Raw genomic sequence first — 16,711 nt, 5'->3', positions numbered from 1 at the left:
GATAGCAACCACTGTCAATTTTATACAAACGTAGAAATTAAAAAGTCTTTCTAAAAATAAAGACGTCACGAAACCTTTTCTCGTGCAAAGCTAGCGTTTACAGTGCGGTTGCTAATGTGTGCAAGCTAACTAGTGCTACGCAAAACGGCAACTATTGTGAACAAATCGGCGTTTCACTACAAGACAGTTCGCTATAACACTCTTTGAACAGAGGAAATATATTCACCGTGTGCGCCCTTGCTATGTTGTCGAATGTATTTATTCAAAGTGGACTTCTTGCGTCAATTCGGGTTTCTTTCTAAGCTCGCCAGCGCCGTTCTCTCAACTTGTTGACAGCTCGACAGCGACGCGCGCGCTACGCGGACATCCGCCCGGCGAACCACAACTTCCGGGGTAGAGGGCACTCAAAATAAACTATATAAAATTCGTACGTTTGATCTAATAACATTTCGCAAATTTATACAATCATCACGCGCACGTCTTCTTGCTGAAAGAAGGAAATGGGAAAATTAGCTCCATAAATCATTTTATTATGAAAACTTTTTGTCAGCTTCCTTTCCGGTAGAGCTTGTACGTACAGGCGCCAGCGTATTGACGTCATCACGCACTAGCGAAGCGGAAGTGAGCACGTGAGGCCGCTGAAGACACGCGCACGTCGGAGGAAGAAGAAGAACAAAAGATCATTTTAGGGGCAACTTTCTCCCACAGGTGCGTTTCTTCTTCGCGCTCCACAACACATGACGTGACGCCCGCGCTAACTCGCGAGCTAGCTTTCGTGCTAACGCCGAGCCTTGGCTTTTGCGCCTGTTGTGTGTGCGTTAGGTGAGTTAAGGCCGTTTGCGACACCATGGCCGTGCGCGCCTGCTTCGAGAAGAACAACGAGATCGGCTGCTTCGCCAAACTCACAAACACGTACTGCCTGGTGGCCATCGGCGGCGCGGAAAACTTCTACAGGTGAGCTCCGCGAGTCCGCGACGTGTGCGCGCGCACGGCTGTCTTCACTTCCGCCTCGCGTTTACTTCTTCCTCACTCCTCAGCGTGTTCGAAGGCGAGCTGTCCGAGAGCATTCCGGTGGTGCACGCGTCCATCGCGGGATGTCGCATCATCGGACGCATGTGTGTGGGTGGGTGAGACGCCTCGTGACGGTCGGCCATCGCTTCCGGCCGGCTTCGTGACGTGACTGCGTGCCTCGGCGTTGCGTTTGCAGGGAATCGTCACGGCCTGCTGGTTCCCAACAACACGACGGACCAGGAACTGCAGCACATTCGCAACTGCCTTCCCGCCTCCGTCGGCATCCAGAGAGTGGAAGAGCGTCTGTCGGCGCTCGGCAACGTCATCGCCTGCAACGATTATGTGGCGCTGGTCCACCCGGACCTGGACAGGGTCGGACCCGCCGACCGACCGACCAACCGCTGGATGCATGAGCCGACTGAGTTTGACTTTGCTCCCCACCCCGACAGGAAACGGAGGAGGTTCTGTGCGACACGCTGAAGGTGGAGGTGTTCCGCCACACGGTTGCCGATCAGGTTCTGGTGGGCTCGTACTGCGCCTTCAGCAACCGGGGCGGCCTGGTGCACCCCAAGACGTCCATCGAGGACCAGGACGAGCTGTCGTCGCTCCTGCAGGTTCCCCTGGTGGTGAGTGCCCGTCGGGCGACCGCCGTCGGGCGACCGCCGTCGGGCAAACGCCGTCAACCCGCCTCTGACGCCCGCGTGTGCCGCAGACGGGCACGGTGAACCGGGGCAGCGAGGTGATCTCGGGGGGAATGGTGGTCAACGACTGGTCGGCCTTCTGCGGGCTGGACACCACCAGCACCGAGATGTCCGTCATCGAGAGCGTCTTCGGGCTGGGTGACGACGCGCGGCCCTCCGCCATCACCGCCACCATGAGGGACTCGCTCATCGACAGGTCGCGCTCACACACACGTTTGTCCGCACACGTGTGTACATGTTGTTGATGCCTGTTTACATGTTTGTGTGTTCAGCATGGCGTAAGAGGAGCAGCAGTCGCACACCACGTCAACATTTTGGACTTTGGGGTTTTTTCTGGGCCACCACATGCAAACAAGATGGCCGCCACAAGGGGTCGGCACGGCAGGAAGTGACGTCTGCCCCATCTGGTCACTGGTTGGCCGCTGAACATTTGGCGTCAGCGATACGGTCACACGTCAACATGCTGTGACATCATCATGTCTTTGATTTGACATGATCACGCGTCACATGCATCCCATCGTTTTCACTAAATGACCTCCCCCAAGGCTTGATGGCAATTAAAAAAAAATAACAGCGAGTGCAGGTTTCAACTTTTTCATTGGTTTCAAGTCAAGATTTACAACACGACACATTTTTCAACCCTTTCTTGATCTTTGAGGAAAAAAATGGTCACGTGAGGTCGGTCGTGTTCCCACTAGCGAGGACAAAACAGACATGAAAGATGATTGCTTGTCCAACAGGAAGTGAGGCAAATGGCCACTTCCTGCTGGCTTTGTGAAGGTTGACAGCAAGTGGCCATTTTGCGCTCGAGTTTACTTTTTGTCTGCATGCAAAAGAAGAGAGAGAAGAAAAGTCACTAACGTGTTTGCTAGCATGTCAGCTGCATTGATTTCCACCCACTCCCACAAATTTGCCCCCCCCCCCCCCACACACACACACACAAAAAAAATGCCTGGTTGCTCGTACGCCGGCTGGCAGAAGATCCGCCGATCCTGTTTTCGTTGGTACGAGATGACATTGGCGATGTGCTCAACTGAAGGTTTGGTGAGAGCAAGTCAGGATTTTCTGCAGACTTTTCGTGATTTCCAGGAAAGTAGACGCTAAAGAAGCGCCGGCTAGCTGCTGCGTGAATGCAGAGGCTGCTTCCTGCCGCCCTTCAAAATAAAAGATTAAAAGACAGCGTGGCCAAAGGTCTCCTGTGAGGCGTACACCATGTAGAGGAAACCGTCGTCGTCGCGTTCCTGCTCGTAGATCTCAGAGATGGCCGTCGCCACGGAAACCAAACTGTGCTGGTTGACCAACAGGAAGAAGGCCTGCGTGGGGTTCAGCTGCAGACGACGCCTGCAGGGGACGCCGGTTAGCGCTTGTCCATGGGAACGCTCACCCAAAAACACCAACATTTAAAAAAAAAAAAAATGTATGCACAACTATTGATCAAAGTAACAAGACCTATTTTCATAATGAACGAATTATCTTGAGCCGTCACTTAACTTCCAATTTCAGCCTCTCAACAGCAAACCTGCGCTTTTGCAAGTTTTCACTGGAAGCCTCTTTGGGTTTTTTTGGTTTTCAAAATAAGACATTGACAAATATCTGCTTTGACTTTTTTTGGGGGGGGTCATTCTTGAACATTTTCTGACTGATGTGGCGGGCCAACCAGAAATGGAACCATCAATTTTTGACCTTTTTTTTTTTTTTTTTTAAATCATTTCGCTGAACCGATGAGGAAAACGATGGTCATTCGCCAGCCACAGTTCCAAAAACATGTCGCCTGCTTGAAGCCCAAGCAGCATCATGTCAAGATGTCGCTCTGACTTTCAAAAGGTTAGCATTAGCAAAATACAGCACTTCCTTTCCATCCTGTTCATACATTTTGATTCATCATGAAGCAAATAATCAGAAAAAAAACAATTTTTGCAATCACTTTGGATACAAATGATTATTATTCATTATTGAATTAATGTGTCGTCGATTGGTTTGCAAGGCAAATTGTGCATTTTGTACCCTCAACAGCCCCGCCACAAGCTGACGTCATACCTGATGATCTTGACCAGCTCGCTCATGTTGACGTGGTCTGGGACCAGGAACTTGGTTTTATCCAGAACCGGAAGTTGTTTCTCGCCCTTGTAACGCTCCATGATCACCTGTGACAAACACACACACAACTGGAAAATAGTCGCGGCTCGTGTGTGTGTTCGTGTGCGCGTGTACGTACAGGGATCTTGTTGGGATGTTGCTTTCGGATCTGTTGGACTTCTTGGCATCGTTCAGCTGTTGACGTCATTTCAGACAGAACACATGATTAACACAACAGTTAAGATCGTAATTCATATTGTTGTTGCGGTGACGTCAGAGTCCTTCCACCGCTCGGTTAACGACGCGTGTGCTTTTTTTTTCTTCCTTTAAATAAACACTTATTGCGACAAAGGCGAGGCGAGGCTAGGCTGACCGCGCCACTTGTATATTGTGGGAAAGGCTTTTCGCCTGAAATTGTAACCGGGGGAAAAAAGCTGAGCAATGTTGTGTCAAACAGGCCAGCTAGCTGGTTAGCCGGCTAGCCCGATCGGCTTGTTTTGTTTTTTCTTCCCCACTCACCGAACGTCCTCCTTTGCTTAAAGGTTCTGTCGGACGGCATCGTGGGCGCAGAACCAGCGCGTGGAAGAAGAAAAAGAAGACTTTTGCTGCGGCTTGTTGTGGGAGCACTTTGGAGCCACTTGTTCGAACGATGACGGGGGAAAAGATGCAAATCAGCCAATGCCGCAAACTACAAAGTGGCAGACACGCCAGTGACGTGAGCGTTTCCAGGCCAACGACAACGACGCCATTTTAGTTGCAACAACACCAATATGGGCGTGGCTTCGGAATCAAAACAACTTTTTGGGGTCACAACATTCTAAAAATGGACTGAGCTGTTTTTGATGGCCTTTCTATTTTATCAGCTTTAGGGAGTTATGCAACGTTTTGACCAGAATGTCCAACGAATCACATGATAATGGACTGCGGCCATGACACAGCAAGGACATTTAATTTCATCTTTGACAAACATGGCCAAAAAAAAAAGATGTATGGCGTCGAGAATATAATTTGAACCTGCAGCACAGAAATAATACGTACATGCAGATTTTGTATTGTTTTGCTTTCATGAAGCAGAATCTCAATAAAATACAGCATCCTTGAATTATTTATTCTCAAAAACACCTGCATTAGGTGAAATCCGCAAAAGTAGTCCGCTTTATTTTGGACATTATCAGTTTTAAGGCAGTGAAAGCCCTCATCACACATTTTATACCCTTTTCTGATACAGGTGTACATTTTCTCACATTTCTCTCATCTCTCAATGTAGATTCAGAGATTTTGAAACTATATGTAAATTACTTTAAATAAATAAAAAATTGCACCCAAAAAATCCACGAAACAGCGAGAAAAGTGAACCGTGACATAGCAAGGGAACACTAACACAAAATAAATAAGACAATATAAAATAAGGTCATAAGTAAATAAAATATCAGAAAATGAATAACACAAAATCACTTTTAATCTGATGATCATGATTGGTTTAAGTTTTGACTCTCAAAATATTTCTCTCTAAAACCGTCATGACGGCAGAAATGAAGCTTTTGTGAAAAGTCCAATTGCTTCCGAAATGGATTTGGTTGTTGAAGGGTCAGTTATAGCGCCCTCTCCTGGCCAAATGCACGATGGCATCAGAAAGAAATTGTCCTGACGTCAACATCAAGTACATTTTTGTTTGTTTTATAAATAGCGATGATGAATGTGCCATGGGTTGGGCGTGCTTGTGGCCATTTTGTGGGGTGAGGAAGACTCAAATGAGGCACCTTTTTACACACTTTCCAAACTGAGACATTTTGTTTTTTTGTCACAGCCTTTCCACATGAGGACAATAATCGGCCACAAGGAACAAATGATGGTGTCGTGCATGAAAAGGTTTGGCATTTGACAACCGAGCGAGGAATGGATGGCTGCATTAGTTATTGGAGCGACACTGCCACCTGCTGTTGTGGATGTGCAATTACACCGGATTCTAGTCAGACCAAAAAATAAAACCTCCCTTGGGGGGACCCCTATTTGACAAGATTTGCTTTCAACGTTGAGAAAGGGCAGCACAGTGGCACACGCGGCTCGCGCCTCCGCCTCGCAACAGGGAAGAAGTTTGTGGGGACGGACGGCCTCTGGTCCCAGCGGGCGACACGGCTCGCTTAGCTTTGCCGTATACTTGCGTGCGATTCCCATTTGCCGCCATCCGAGTGTGAACGTGATCGCCTCCCAGACGCAGCGTTCCGGGTTCAATCCGAGTCGGCGCCATCGGGTGGGCAAGTGACTTGTTTTGCCAGCAGTCTGCCGGTTGTCTACGTCCGGTCCGTTCGTCAATGTCCCGGGATTGCGCGCCGATCACGTGCCGACAAAATGTGCACCGGTTCGGAATTGTTGAGTCGAGTTGACAAAAAGTCAGAGCTGACGAGTCTTCACAACATTTATTGAAAATATTGAGCACAACTTACGTCACACAAGATGGCGGCAGGAGGAGGAATGAGCACAAAAGTTTTTTTCTTTGTGACGCGGAAAACAAAGAGCAAGTCGGCTTCAGTCTGACGGATTCTGAATGACGATCATGAAATAGTCCTTATCTGCGCACAACAAAGAAAGCAGGCGGTGCGTGAGCGGCGGCCGCGTCAGCTCAGCGGCGGACGGCGGCGTGTGGCGGCAAAGACCCACCTGGCGCAATCATGATCTCGTTCTTCTTGGACCGCAGGCGCAGGAAGGTCAGGTCGTTGAGCGGGTCGATGTCGCGGATGGTGCTGCGCGCCTTCATGACCAGCTGGTGGATCAGTCCGGCGTAGTGCACCGTGCTGCTGTTGTCCAGCGTCGAGCGGATCGGAATTCCTGGACACACAAACAAACTTGTGGCAAAAGCGCCTCCGCTTGATTGGAGCGCCTTCACATGCCGGCGCGTCCCCAAACGAGCTTTCTTGCCTCGACGCCACTCCAAAAGTCCACGGAAAGAAATGTCAAAGCTCCCGAGGAAGGGACTAGCGTCATGCTAACGAGCCTGAACTCCCAAAAACGTATAAATACGTTCTATTTCAAATATGCCCACACTCCCAAAGACATATTTGTACGGGCTTTTTTGATGCTCCAGCATACAGAAGGCTTTGACGCAGCCTCTCAACTGAAGAGAACGCTTGAAGCAATGGTAGCTATGACAAAAACGGCCAACGGGTGGCAGTAGAGTATAAGAGATCAACCAGGGCCGTGTAGATTTGTAAATAATGATGAAACTTAGCTATACTCCGATGCTAATTGCTGCAAAACACAAATAGATAGATACATACTTTGTTTTCTGGATGAAAGAAGAGACTCTAATTTTTCTTTTGTTCGGTTCCATGTTTTATAGCAATAGAACGCAATATTATGTGTGCCTTGCAACATCAGTCAAAATCCAGTCAAACAGCCGGGAGCAAAGGGGGTTGCCTCAGCCAAAATGTCTTGGAGTGAATGAGTTAAAGGCCGTGTCTCCCTCTTCCAACACACCTGACTCAAATGATGATATCGTTTGAAAAGAAGCCAGATAGGGGTTGGCGAGGGGCCGACTCGCAAACAAATGACGTTGTTATACGAGTCGCACTCGACTCGGGGGGGGGGGGGGGGTCACTCTGCCCAAACGGCATCGGGGGCGGGACTGCATGGAGCAGCCAATCATCAAGTGGGATCCAGAACCAAGACAACATGTGCGCTTGTGTCTGTCTGCCGGAAGGGAAGAACCACATTTGCCAAAAGAGGATTTGCAAAACAAGTGCTTTGAGTTAAGAGCTCAACTCGTATCTCAAGGCACCACTTGATGGTCTCCTTTGGTGGAAAATTGCAATCAGATCTTGACTTGCTATTTGACAAAGAAGAAGCGCATCCTGTTCTATTGGGACTCGCCGACGAAGACGAGCAGGAGATTTTTGGTTGATGTTTTTTTTTTTTTTCTTTTGGACGTGCACTCAAATCCCTCGCCAGCGATGGAGGATTGGTCTCACCGTCCGAGTTGACGATGATGAGGCCCTGAACTCCTTTCTGGCCCAGAATTCTCTTGAGGGTCTCCTCCACTTCAGCCTGCGCAACACAACAAACACGTCAACGTTCACGTGGACATTCGGACCACATTTCCTTCCCGTTTGCCGGCCACACGCAATCATTTATCAGCAGGAAACAAAAAACGGGCTGCGGCTAGCAAACATTTTGCACAAACTTCGATCCCAAAATTTGGCTAAAAAAAACTAACAAAACAAGATTGATTTATGCTTACTGGAAGAATAATTATGAACATAAAAGAGAAAAGAATCATAAATAAACAAGCAACTCTTTTTTTTTTTTTTTAACTGTCAAATATGGATAGCAACAAAACGTCTTTTGCTCTCTTTGAGCTTTTGGGCAATGAAACAAAGTGAGGTCAGAACCAGCAGAGCCAAAAGGGCACAAGTTCAAAATGGACGTGTAGGAAGTGCACACACTTCAGGCCATCGGCAGCGTCTGGGAAGGACTCGGTTCAAGACCATGGACGACTGGCAGGCAGACAGACAGACAGACGGACAGGCAGACAGACAGGCAGACGGACAGGCAGACAGACAGGCAGACAGACAGGGCTTTGGAGTCTGCTGCTTCCCGTCTTCCAGATCCCCTCGATGCTCCACAGACACTTTTTAAAAAAAACTTGCTTTCCCAAAAATCTGCTCCTGTTTGATTTCTATTTAGATTTTAAGTCTTGACGTTTTTTACTCTGATTTTTAACTGACTGTTTTTAATTTACTTTGAGATTCATTTTATAAATGTGTTACAAATAAAATCGATTATTATTATTAAGTGAATGTGCGCCAGGCTGTCAGCAAAAGCGTCTTTTCTTCTTCTTCTATTATTCCTTCATAAGGTCGATGTTCCGACTTGAATGCAGGACGAGCAGGCAACAGACTGCAGCCAGTTGATTTGCCTACAGAACTTTTTTTGGTTCTTTTTTCCCTCACATGTTCCAAAACAAGTTCTGCCTTGAATGAAGTGTTTGTTGACCGCTGGTGAGACCAGAGCAGTCAGAAACACAGAAAGGTCTTTGTTGACAATAAGCGGCATTCAAATGTGATTTTTTGAAAGTGTTTGTGCTACACTTGTGCTGGCATCGCTGTGAAAAAAAGCAGACGGAACATCAGGATGAAACGGGCCGGCCGGGTGAAGTTCGGAGTTCACATCAGGTTGAGGACACGCGAGGTCAAACCATCGCCACAAGCATCCTGCTTCCGCTTGTGCCGCTTCCAAAATGTGTACTCGGGATCTGCCTCCGTTCTGCAATAAGTGGATCCTATTTTGGCCAGCTAGCGCCATTTTGCGGTCATTCACTTTAATGACAAATTCTGCACCAGGAATGCGTACCAGCTCGTGGAATGGTGGAATGGTGGAATCGGGGTCACGGGTGCGAAACAGACTACATGCTCTGAGGCTTATGGGTAGGGTTAGGCTGCTAATGCCAGTTGCAGCCGTTTTTCGGTTGGTGCTTGGCGAGAGGACACAAAAAGGGGGTGAAGCGAGGCAGGAACCACGCCCACTGACCGTGCGTAACTCGCCCACGAGTGACCATTCTGAGCCGTTTACGGCAAAATAGCGCACGGTCACGGTCAAAAGGAGCGATGAGCATCATTTGGTGATCTAGGCAAGTGTCAAGCAGGGAGGAAAATGGGTCCCATTGTAGTCTTTGGTGCGACCCGGCCGAGCACGGAACACATGCACGAGCTCGCAGGGCGCGCACTCTACCGCTAGACCACTGAGCTGCTGTTTGGACTCAACAGCGAGCCCCTCCCCGAACGCTAAGAAGAAAAGAAAAGAGACGATCTCATGCTAAAGCGTGCTTGCTAACAATCTCATGCTAATAATGTCGTGCTAACATGACAACGCCCGAAGAGCAACAAACAAACAAAACGTCACAGAACGCAGGCAACATTACAAACGTCAACTTGCAATATGGTGGCATCGGCCTCATCATCATCATCGGCATCATTTCTTACCATTTGGAGCTGGAAAGAATCAACAAGACCGAAGAGACAAATGAAGAAATTGGAAGATCGAAGAGCTAATTTCCGGCTTGCGCTTCTTCTTCGTCTTTCTTTTTTTCCTTCTTCTGTCGTCTTCGGCAACAACGCGTCCCCTCCTGGTGGACAGAAGTAAGACACGTTTGTGTCCTCCGTTCGTACTGGTATCCAACGTCGCGATGACGTCACCGCACGTCACTTACGCACGTACCAACCACGTCGCATCGTACAGAAAACGCTTTGACACAAGTCAGAATCCGAATGTGAACAACATTGGAGCCATTTTTTTTATTCTGATGATTTTTGGGTGCACTCACTCACATATATGGTCTCCCAGGCGGGAAGCAAACTCACGCCAACCGAAGGCAAGTGACGTAACCGCTGCGCCACCCGAAGCCCACATTGGAGCAATTTTGCCTCAGGCAGTCGGAGTCACGTGACGTCACACCTTCGAGACGCAGCCTTCTTGACGTCAGTCACGTGAGCAGTCGTGTACTTCATGTTTCTTCAAGTCCACCATCATCTGTGGTTGGGAGATTTTTGAGCTGACTAACGTCCACGCGACTTGCAAATGCGTTGCTTAGACCACAAAAACGTCAGGTGCACCTTTGAAGCGCTCACTCGGACCTTACATTTTTGGTGTTGACCTTCGTTTCTAGCTGAAGACTGTATATTTGCACTTGCGGTCGCTAAGATGGGGGACCCGTACGGCCGTGGTGGGGTCCTTCTTTGCTGAATGTGGAAGAAGGTCTAATCTGTCCAAAATGGTTCCTACTCATACTGTCTTGGTGGGCAGCTCGGCCTAGCCCCCGTGACAAATGTGTGACCCGATGGTCTTAACCGGTTTCAACTAGATATATGTGCAAGGGTGCCGATTTGTAGGAAACCGCCGGGCCAGGTGGAAAGGTCACAAGTGACACATGATTATTGAACAGGTTCAAAAGTGGACTGCGCACGTCCTGTCTCAAATTCAAATTGAGATGTCTTGTTTGTCCCTGTGATTGACTGGCGACCACTCGGTCATGATTGAGCAGTCCATGGTTTGTCTGGGTCCAGTCTTTTTTGTCTAGTTGTTCCCTGGCATTGGCCGGCGCCGAGATCATGTGACTTAGGCCAGGAAAACACGTTTGCCGTCTTGCACTTTATGCCGCCATAATTAGCGAGACAACAAGTTGATGACTTTGTTTGAGGCCCAACTTGCAAATACAATTTTTCAAAATCTTGCCTTTGGACAAATACATAAAAAAATCGCATCATTCATTTCTACCAATTGCAAAACATTTTTGCTATTGCAAATGTTTCCTTGGCCCGCTGACGGATTGTTTTGCTTTTTTCATTTTTTTGTTCATGTTTTGCTTTTGCATACAAAACAGGCAGATTGACGACATTTCATCACATTTGGAAATCAACCTTTCAATGAGCAGAGATTGACGGCCATTTTGACTTGGGACCGAATTGTCAATGGAAAACTCGTATTTGTGTCAAGATGAAACAAATCCAGACATCGGCTCGTGACGTTTCACGTCGTTTAGTGTTTCGTTAATTTTGCCATTCACCAGGTGGGAGGAGCAAGTGCTGTGACACGTTTTGCCAAATAACCACAACCACATTGACAGTTCAACTTTTTAATCGCGCGCGCACGCACACACACACACACATTGGGAGATAGAAAATAAATGTGGGTGAAATCCTCGAGTAGTTTGATAAACTCCACTTCTGACGTCACTTGATTTCTTGAAGTGCGAGGACGCCACAGTGCGGGCGGGATGACGTAAACGTGGAAACAAAAGGTGGATTCTTGCTCCTGTGCAGACAGGAAGTGATGCGGCTGACAGGAAGTCACAGTCCAGCGTCATTGTATGTGGGCGTGGCCACTTTCAGGATGCTCTGCGCATTCTCTTCCAGTAGGGGGCGCCACCTGACTTCTCCAGTCAGGAGCAAATCTTCGCCATCCAGAGTGTCGATGAACTGCATCTAAAAAGACAGCACGCACGCACACGTCCGCACGCACGCGGGGTTAGCGTGTTGGCACGTCAACGGCGTTTTAAAGCGTTGGACGATTTTAATGATGCCTCGCTCGCACCTGCTTGCGCACGTACTCCACCATGAGCTCCAGCTGGGCCGAGTCCTCACACGTACAGTTGAACAAGTTTCTCCACAGAGCGGCCGCCAGGATGCTGTCATCCGACAGGATGCCCTGCGCACACACACGCATGAGCACGTGAAGAGGCGCGCGCACACACACAGAGCGAGCGCGAGGCAGGCCGGCACCGACCGACCGACCGACCGACCGACCGACCTCGTCGTATCCAAACAAGGCGGCGTAGAAGGTCTCCGTCATGGCTTTGAGGGCTTCCTTTCGATGGATGGCGTCGATCTGCCCACACAAACAAAATTAGCATCACTTCAAGGACATGAGTTGAACTTCTCCACAGGGGGGCGCTCTGGCATTCAAAATGTGCACGCAAGCAGCAGGAACAGGGATTGGCCCTCTCACCCCTTGGATTGATTTGCCTTCCCTGGTGTCACCCTGCCTGATTTTCATGCCGCCACTTTTCCAACATCTCTAGCAAATTGTTGACCATTTCAAATGGAAAATCATTTATTAAGGATCCTCTATTGGACTGAACCTCAATAGGCCGTCGTCAAAAAAAAAAGAAAGAAAGAAAAAAGCCATTTAAAAATCCCAGAAATAAAGTATATATTCATTTGTAATTTTTTTCCCTGGAAGCTGAAGCAAGTCAATCCTGAGAAGAAAAAAAAACCTTTCAAAGCTCGTTGACATCATGAGAAAAACAAAAACCAGTGAGCAAAACTTCTCATTTGCCTTCTATACTAAGCTACTAAACATGCTAGGCTACGTGACGCAATGTGAAACATGCTAGGACTCAGTGGTGTCCAAACTCGGTCCTCGAGGGCCGGTAGTCCTGCAGGTTTTTGAGGTTTCCCTGCTCCAACGCACCTGTTCCAATCAACAAGGTCGTTATCATGCTTATGCAGAGCTTGCTGATGAGCTTCAGCTGTGTTGGAGGAGAGAAATATCCAAAACCTGCGGGACTTCCGGCCCCCGAGGACCGAGTTTGGACACCACTGTGCTAGGTTACCCGACGCCGCAGAACATGCTAGGCTACGTGACGCTGTGAAAGGTACGAGGCCACACGTATCCTTTCCAAGCTGACAGATGTCAATTCGCCAAAGCGGGCGGCGGCCGGCGTGACGGAAGCGTGACTCACCCCCATGATCTTGCTGCGCTGCTCGACGTCCTCCCACATGGAGTGCACCACGTAGCGACACATGTACTTGCCCGCTCGGCCCTCCTGACGCATGCGCACCAGACACATCCTGCCGGACGGACGACACGGACAGACGTTGATTGGCTTCCACATTGTCGACTAACGAGCGCATTTGCAGACGGATGCAAACGGCGTGATGAGCTCAAAATGGCCACATTGGTGCGCGCACGCCATCCGACAACACGGAAAAACGTTTGCCACTGACGCCGGCTGCAACAACCAATCAGCGGAGGTTTCACTGATGAGCCAATCAATGGTCAGATGTGCTTCTTTAGCGTTTATTAGAACAGTTGAAGAAATAAAACGTCATTGAACGTAACCTTTTGGTTAGCAGCGTTAAGAGCAAAGTTTCCCTTCAAGTCCGATCTTTACAATCTGGAATGATTTCAGCCGACAACAAAATGGGAACGCCAATTGAAAAGTGATGTAAACAAGCGACCTTGGTTTGACCTTTGGAGGCGTCGAGGTTCGCGTGTGGCTCGTTTGTTGCACGTTCGCCAAAAATGTGTCATTTTCTTTTACAAGGAAGAAAAAAAAAAACAGTCCGGTGTTGCAAAAGTCATGCTTGGCCACCATCTTGTGACTTTGTCATGGGTTCTCGCGCAGCGGAAAGGCCTCGCCATTCATTTCAATCGCCGTTGGAGCAAAGCGAGCGTTGACAACAAAAGGCGGCATCGTGCGAGCGTCTTCAACGTCCCGCCTTCCTTCCGGGTGGCGACCGCACGTGCCACCGACCCGAGACCGGAGCAGCTCGCCGTTACCCGGGACCGGCACGACCAGCGCGAGAACAGACTTCGAACGGGAAATGCCGACGTGGCGTGTGATGCGCGCGTGCGTGTGCGTGCGCCTCACCACACGTGCAGCTGCGCCACCAGGAACCAGGAGTTGAGCGTGTCGGGCAGCGAGCACCCTGAGACAAAAGCGTCCGTGTTAGCGCGGCTCATGCTAACGTCCACTTCCTGTTTGTGTGACAAGCAAGTACGCACGTTGGAAGAAGTCGTCGTAGTTGATCCTCTCCACGCAGCACGTGTACATGCGCAGCGCCGCAATCTTGATCTTCTGCACGCAAACAAGGCATTGACGTACGTACGTGCGCCCGCCCCCGCCCGTGGCCACGCCCCGACTGCCCCACTCACCCATTTGTGGTACTTGAGGGGTCCGGTGAAGCCAATGGCCTCCATCATCTTGGTGAAAGCGCCAACTTCCTCCTCGCTGGGGGCCGGCGTCTCCTTCACGCTGCACGTCTGACGCACACAAAGCGTCAGTCAGCGTTTGCACGTCGGCCATCTTTGTCCACTTGAGTTAGCAGAAAAGGCATTTGAGCCCCCCCAGAAGTGACTGACAAACCCTCGCACCGCATTCACAACAAGTTCAAGCATGTGAGCCGGTGGAACGCCACAACATCACAGACTAAATCAATGGATCATTTTCATCTTCACATCCAATCACGTGATCAGATTTCTTGATCAATTTCAAGTCTTTTGCATCTGGATGGACTTTCCCGCCGTTGCACGCCATGACCACACCTGTTTGCTCAGTTGAAGCGTGCGCCGGCACGTCGTCGTCAAGGGGACCGCACGGGGCCTGCTGATGGACCACCCCCGCTGGGAAACCTGCGGACACACACGCACGCACGCGCGCGTCATGGACGAGTGCTTGCGTTCCGTCACAAACAAAATGTTGGACTTTTTCTTTGCCTTTCATGGAACGCGAGTGCAAAACATCGTTTTTGTTTTTTTTTCTTCTCCCATTTGATGTTCCAAAGTGTCGACACTCGACACACGAGCCCCCGAAACCAAGAGCTTATTTTCTTTAGGATGCCGTCAACATTTTGAACCTTCAGCGTTACTTTTGCTCTTCTCCAGGCAAATGCGTATCGTAGGCTGGGAGAGAAAAAAAAGGGTCGCATTCCTGATCTCGCCTTGTGAGTGACGTGGGTAGCGCACTTTTCCCTTTTTTTCCATCTTATCACCATGAAGCGCAAAGCCTGACGTCCAGCACGTGTCCAAGCTTTAACTACTTTTCACATTGGCCAAAGACGTCAACATTTCCCAAATTTGCAATCGACAAATTCCCTTCAACCACTTTAAGGTGAGGAAGGAAATTCTTCAAAACCAAACAAACATATTTGGATACAGACGATGTTTATAAAACAACTCGTCGTGTATTTTTTCCCCCCATTCTCAACATTTTGTTTTGTGGCACACAAATGATTTTTACCTGATTTTACGACATTCGTAAGAGCAATCACAGCCGTTCACGGCAAAATAACGCTAGAAGGAGAGTTGCCGGTCTAGAAAGAGAGTTGCCGGTCACGGCAAAATGACGCTAGAAAGAGAGTTGCCGGTCACGGCAAAATAACCAGTGCCTTTTTCGTTCAACTGAGATTTCGATAACGCCGCTTTCATGTCAATTCGTTGGATTCCCCTTTGAAAGCTGACGCACATCCTTACATCACATATGACCGATGCCATCCGCTCCGCTCACTTGATTTATTCTCCACTCGCAACTCGTCCTAAAACGAAGTGAAGAACTCGAACGACATCACAACTAGCTGCCTTCGATTTTCTTGACAGAATCAAAGTGAATCGTGCCGATGAAACGTCGCGTCAGGCGCTAAGCTAGGCGAGGCTAACCTTGTGGCACAGCAGGTCGGTTCCGGTTCCGACAGTTGCGACGGTCCGAAATGCAGACTGCAGCGGCCGCCGGGACGCGAGCCACAGAGCCCACATGATCCGCACGGAACCGCCCGGCCGAGCCGAGCTGAAGTTTCGGAGGCTAACTGCTGCTTCGAGTCGCTAGCTCGCTTGTCCAATGTCAAGTCAACTCAAGCCGATTGCGTGTCCGTGCGCAATTGCGTCCGAGTGGGAACGAAAGTCGCCAGAACCACGGTTCCGATTGGCCTCTTTTCTTTCTACCTTTAGCTTTTTTTTTCTCTTTATGTTCCACTCACATTTTCCCCTTTAATTTATTTCCTTATTTTCTTTCACCGTTCTTGCTTTACTTTTATTTATGTATTTACTTTCAGTTGCTTATTTTGTGTGGTTGTTTGCAGCTTGTAATTCTGTACAGTACTTTATTATCCATTTACTTCCATTGATGTTGACATGCTGTCTTTACATATGGCATGGTTACAAATGAGCAAGTATCTGATCTTTAAACGTACCAATTTAATTCTTGTTGTGGAGCTTTTCTTTCAGTAGGAAATGGGATGATACAGCGTGATGTTCATTTATTGCACTCGTCAATATGGCAACATTCCTTCATCCGCTTTTTCAGTCCGCGTTGTGACAATCGCGCACTCAACAAAGGGAAGCTTTTAGTGTTTGCACGTCGGCCATCTTTGACCACTTGAGTTAGCAAAAAAGGCATTTGAGCCCCCCCAGAAGTGACTGACAAACCCTCGCACCCCATTCACAACAACTTCAAGCATGTGAGCCGGTGGAACGCCACAACATCACAGACTAAATCAAGCTGGCATATGACACAAAATGGACCTCAAGCATCTCAAAATCAAAACACTGACTGTTCTACTCGGTTGGTTCCACCGCGCTACTGTAACCGGAAATATATGAGCCGGGGGGGCCGCGCAGGCGCGCATGCGTACTAATACTTCCAATTCGGTTTATTT

The 16,711-nt window shown here is 48.9% G+C and overlaps 4 protein-coding genes across 5 annotated transcripts; 1 reads left to right on the top strand and 3 right to left on the bottom strand.

Annotated features, from left to right (window-relative positions):
* The first annotated feature begins 557 nt into the window (after positions 1 to 557).
* eif6 (eukaryotic translation initiation factor 6) lies at positions 558 to 2,289 on the top strand. The gene is made up of 7 exons (XM_077577617.1): positions 558 to 708; positions 823 to 954; positions 1,038 to 1,123; positions 1,208 to 1,383; positions 1,461 to 1,637; positions 1,724 to 1,908; positions 1,985 to 2,289. The coding sequence occupies exons 2-7, from the start codon at positions 848 to 850 to the stop codon at positions 1,992 to 1,994; spliced, it is 741 nt and encodes a 246-aa protein (XP_077433743.1). The 5' UTR covers positions 558 to 708; positions 823 to 847; the 3' UTR covers positions 1,995 to 2,289.
* Positions 2,290 to 2,625: 336 nt separating this feature from the next.
* On the bottom strand, positions 2,626 to 4,523 carry map1lc3a (microtubule-associated protein 1 light chain 3 alpha). The gene is made up of 4 exons (XM_077577619.1): positions 4,308 to 4,523; positions 3,928 to 3,983; positions 3,750 to 3,856; positions 2,626 to 3,053 (listed from the first exon to the last, which is right to left on the bottom strand). Exons 1-4 carry the CDS (start codon positions 4,345 to 4,347, stop codon positions 2,882 to 2,884), a joined length of 375 nt encoding a protein of 124 aa, XP_077433745.1. The 5' UTR covers positions 4,348 to 4,523; the 3' UTR covers positions 2,626 to 2,881.
* A 1,663-nt stretch (positions 4,524 to 6,186) lies between these two features.
* Positions 6,187 to 9,906, bottom strand: dynlrb1 (dynein, light chain, roadblock-type 1). The gene is made up of 4 exons (XM_077577620.1): positions 9,764 to 9,906; positions 7,754 to 7,829; positions 6,447 to 6,614; positions 6,187 to 6,358 (listed from the first exon to the last, which is right to left on the bottom strand). Exons 1-4 carry the CDS (start codon positions 9,764 to 9,766, stop codon positions 6,315 to 6,317), a joined length of 291 nt encoding a protein of 96 aa, XP_077433746.1. The 5' UTR covers positions 9,767 to 9,906; the 3' UTR covers positions 6,187 to 6,314.
* A 1,490-nt stretch (positions 9,907 to 11,396) lies between these two features.
* uqcc1 (ubiquinol-cytochrome c reductase complex assembly factor 1) lies at positions 11,397 to 15,975 on the bottom strand. 2 transcript variants are annotated; one of them, XM_077577612.1, is made up of 9 exons: positions 15,717 to 15,975; positions 14,607 to 14,693; positions 14,217 to 14,324; positions 14,067 to 14,139; positions 13,933 to 13,990; positions 13,021 to 13,129; positions 12,087 to 12,164; positions 11,871 to 11,984; positions 11,397 to 11,761 (listed from the first exon to the last, which is right to left on the bottom strand). In XM_077577612.1, exons 1-9 carry the CDS (start codon positions 15,810 to 15,812, stop codon positions 11,627 to 11,629), a joined length of 858 nt encoding a protein of 285 aa, XP_077433738.1. In that variant the 5' UTR covers positions 15,813 to 15,975; the 3' UTR covers positions 11,397 to 11,626. The 2 variants fall into 2 exon arrangements, with proteins under 2 accessions (XP_077433738.1, XP_077433739.1); XM_077577613.1 differs by lacking the exon at positions 15,717 to 15,975 and adding an exon at positions 15,534 to 15,665.
* Positions 15,976 to 16,711: the final 736 nt, after the last annotated feature.

This window comes from Vanacampus margaritifer, chromosome 10 (assembly GCF_051991255.1).
Source record: "Vanacampus margaritifer isolate UIUO_Vmar chromosome 10, RoL_Vmar_1.0, whole genome shotgun sequence".
NCBI lineage: Eukaryota > Metazoa > Chordata > Actinopteri > Syngnathiformes > Syngnathidae > Vanacampus > Vanacampus margaritifer.
This window is presented reverse-complemented; position numbering and strand designations above follow the sequence as displayed.

Bases quoted from the DNA above. Each gene is read 5' to 3' on its own strand.
- eif6 (XM_077577617.1), top strand. From the start codon at position 848: ATGGCCGTGCGCGCCTGCTTCGAGAAGAACAACGAGATCGGCTGCTTC. The intron at 1,124-1,207 runs GTGGGTGAGACG...TTGCGTTTGCAG, and splicing joins CATCGGACGCATGTGTGTGG to GGAATCGTCACGGCCTGCTG. The intron at 1,638-1,723 runs GTGAGTGCCCGT...CGTGTGCCGCAG, and splicing joins TCCTGCAGGTTCCCCTGGTG to ACGGGCACGGTGAACCGGGG.
- map1lc3a (XM_077577619.1), bottom strand. From the start codon at position 4,347: ATGCCGTCCGACAGAACCTTTAAGCAAAGGAGGACGTTCG. The intron at 3,984-4,307 runs GTGAGTGGGGAA...TGACGTCAACAG, and splicing joins TAAGCAAAGGAGGACGTTCG to CTGAACGATGCCAAGAAGTC. The intron at 3,857-3,927 runs GTACGTACACGC...TGTTTGTCACAG, and splicing joins AACATCCCAACAAGATCCCT to GTGATCATGGAGCGTTACAA.
- dynlrb1 (XM_077577620.1), bottom strand. The intron at 6,615-7,753 runs GTGAGACCAATC...TTGTGTGTCCAG, and splicing joins CATCATCGTCAACTCGGACG to GAATTCCGATCCGCTCGACG. The intron at 6,359-6,446 runs GTGGGTCTTTGC...TGTTGTGCGCAG, and splicing joins CGAGATCATGATTGCGCCAG to ATAAGGACTATTTCATGATC.
- uqcc1 (XM_077577612.1), bottom strand. From the start codon at position 15,812: ATGTGGGCTCTGTGGCTCGCGTCCCGGCGGCCGCTGCAGTCTGCATTT. The intron at 13,991-14,066 runs GTGCGTACTTGC...CTTTTGTCTCAG, and splicing joins CTACGACGACTTCTTCCAAC to GGTGCTCGCTGCCCGACACG. The intron at 12,165-13,020 runs GTGAGTCACGCT...TTGTGTGGGCAG, and splicing joins AGCGCAGCAAGATCATGGGG to ATCGACGCCATCCATCGAAA.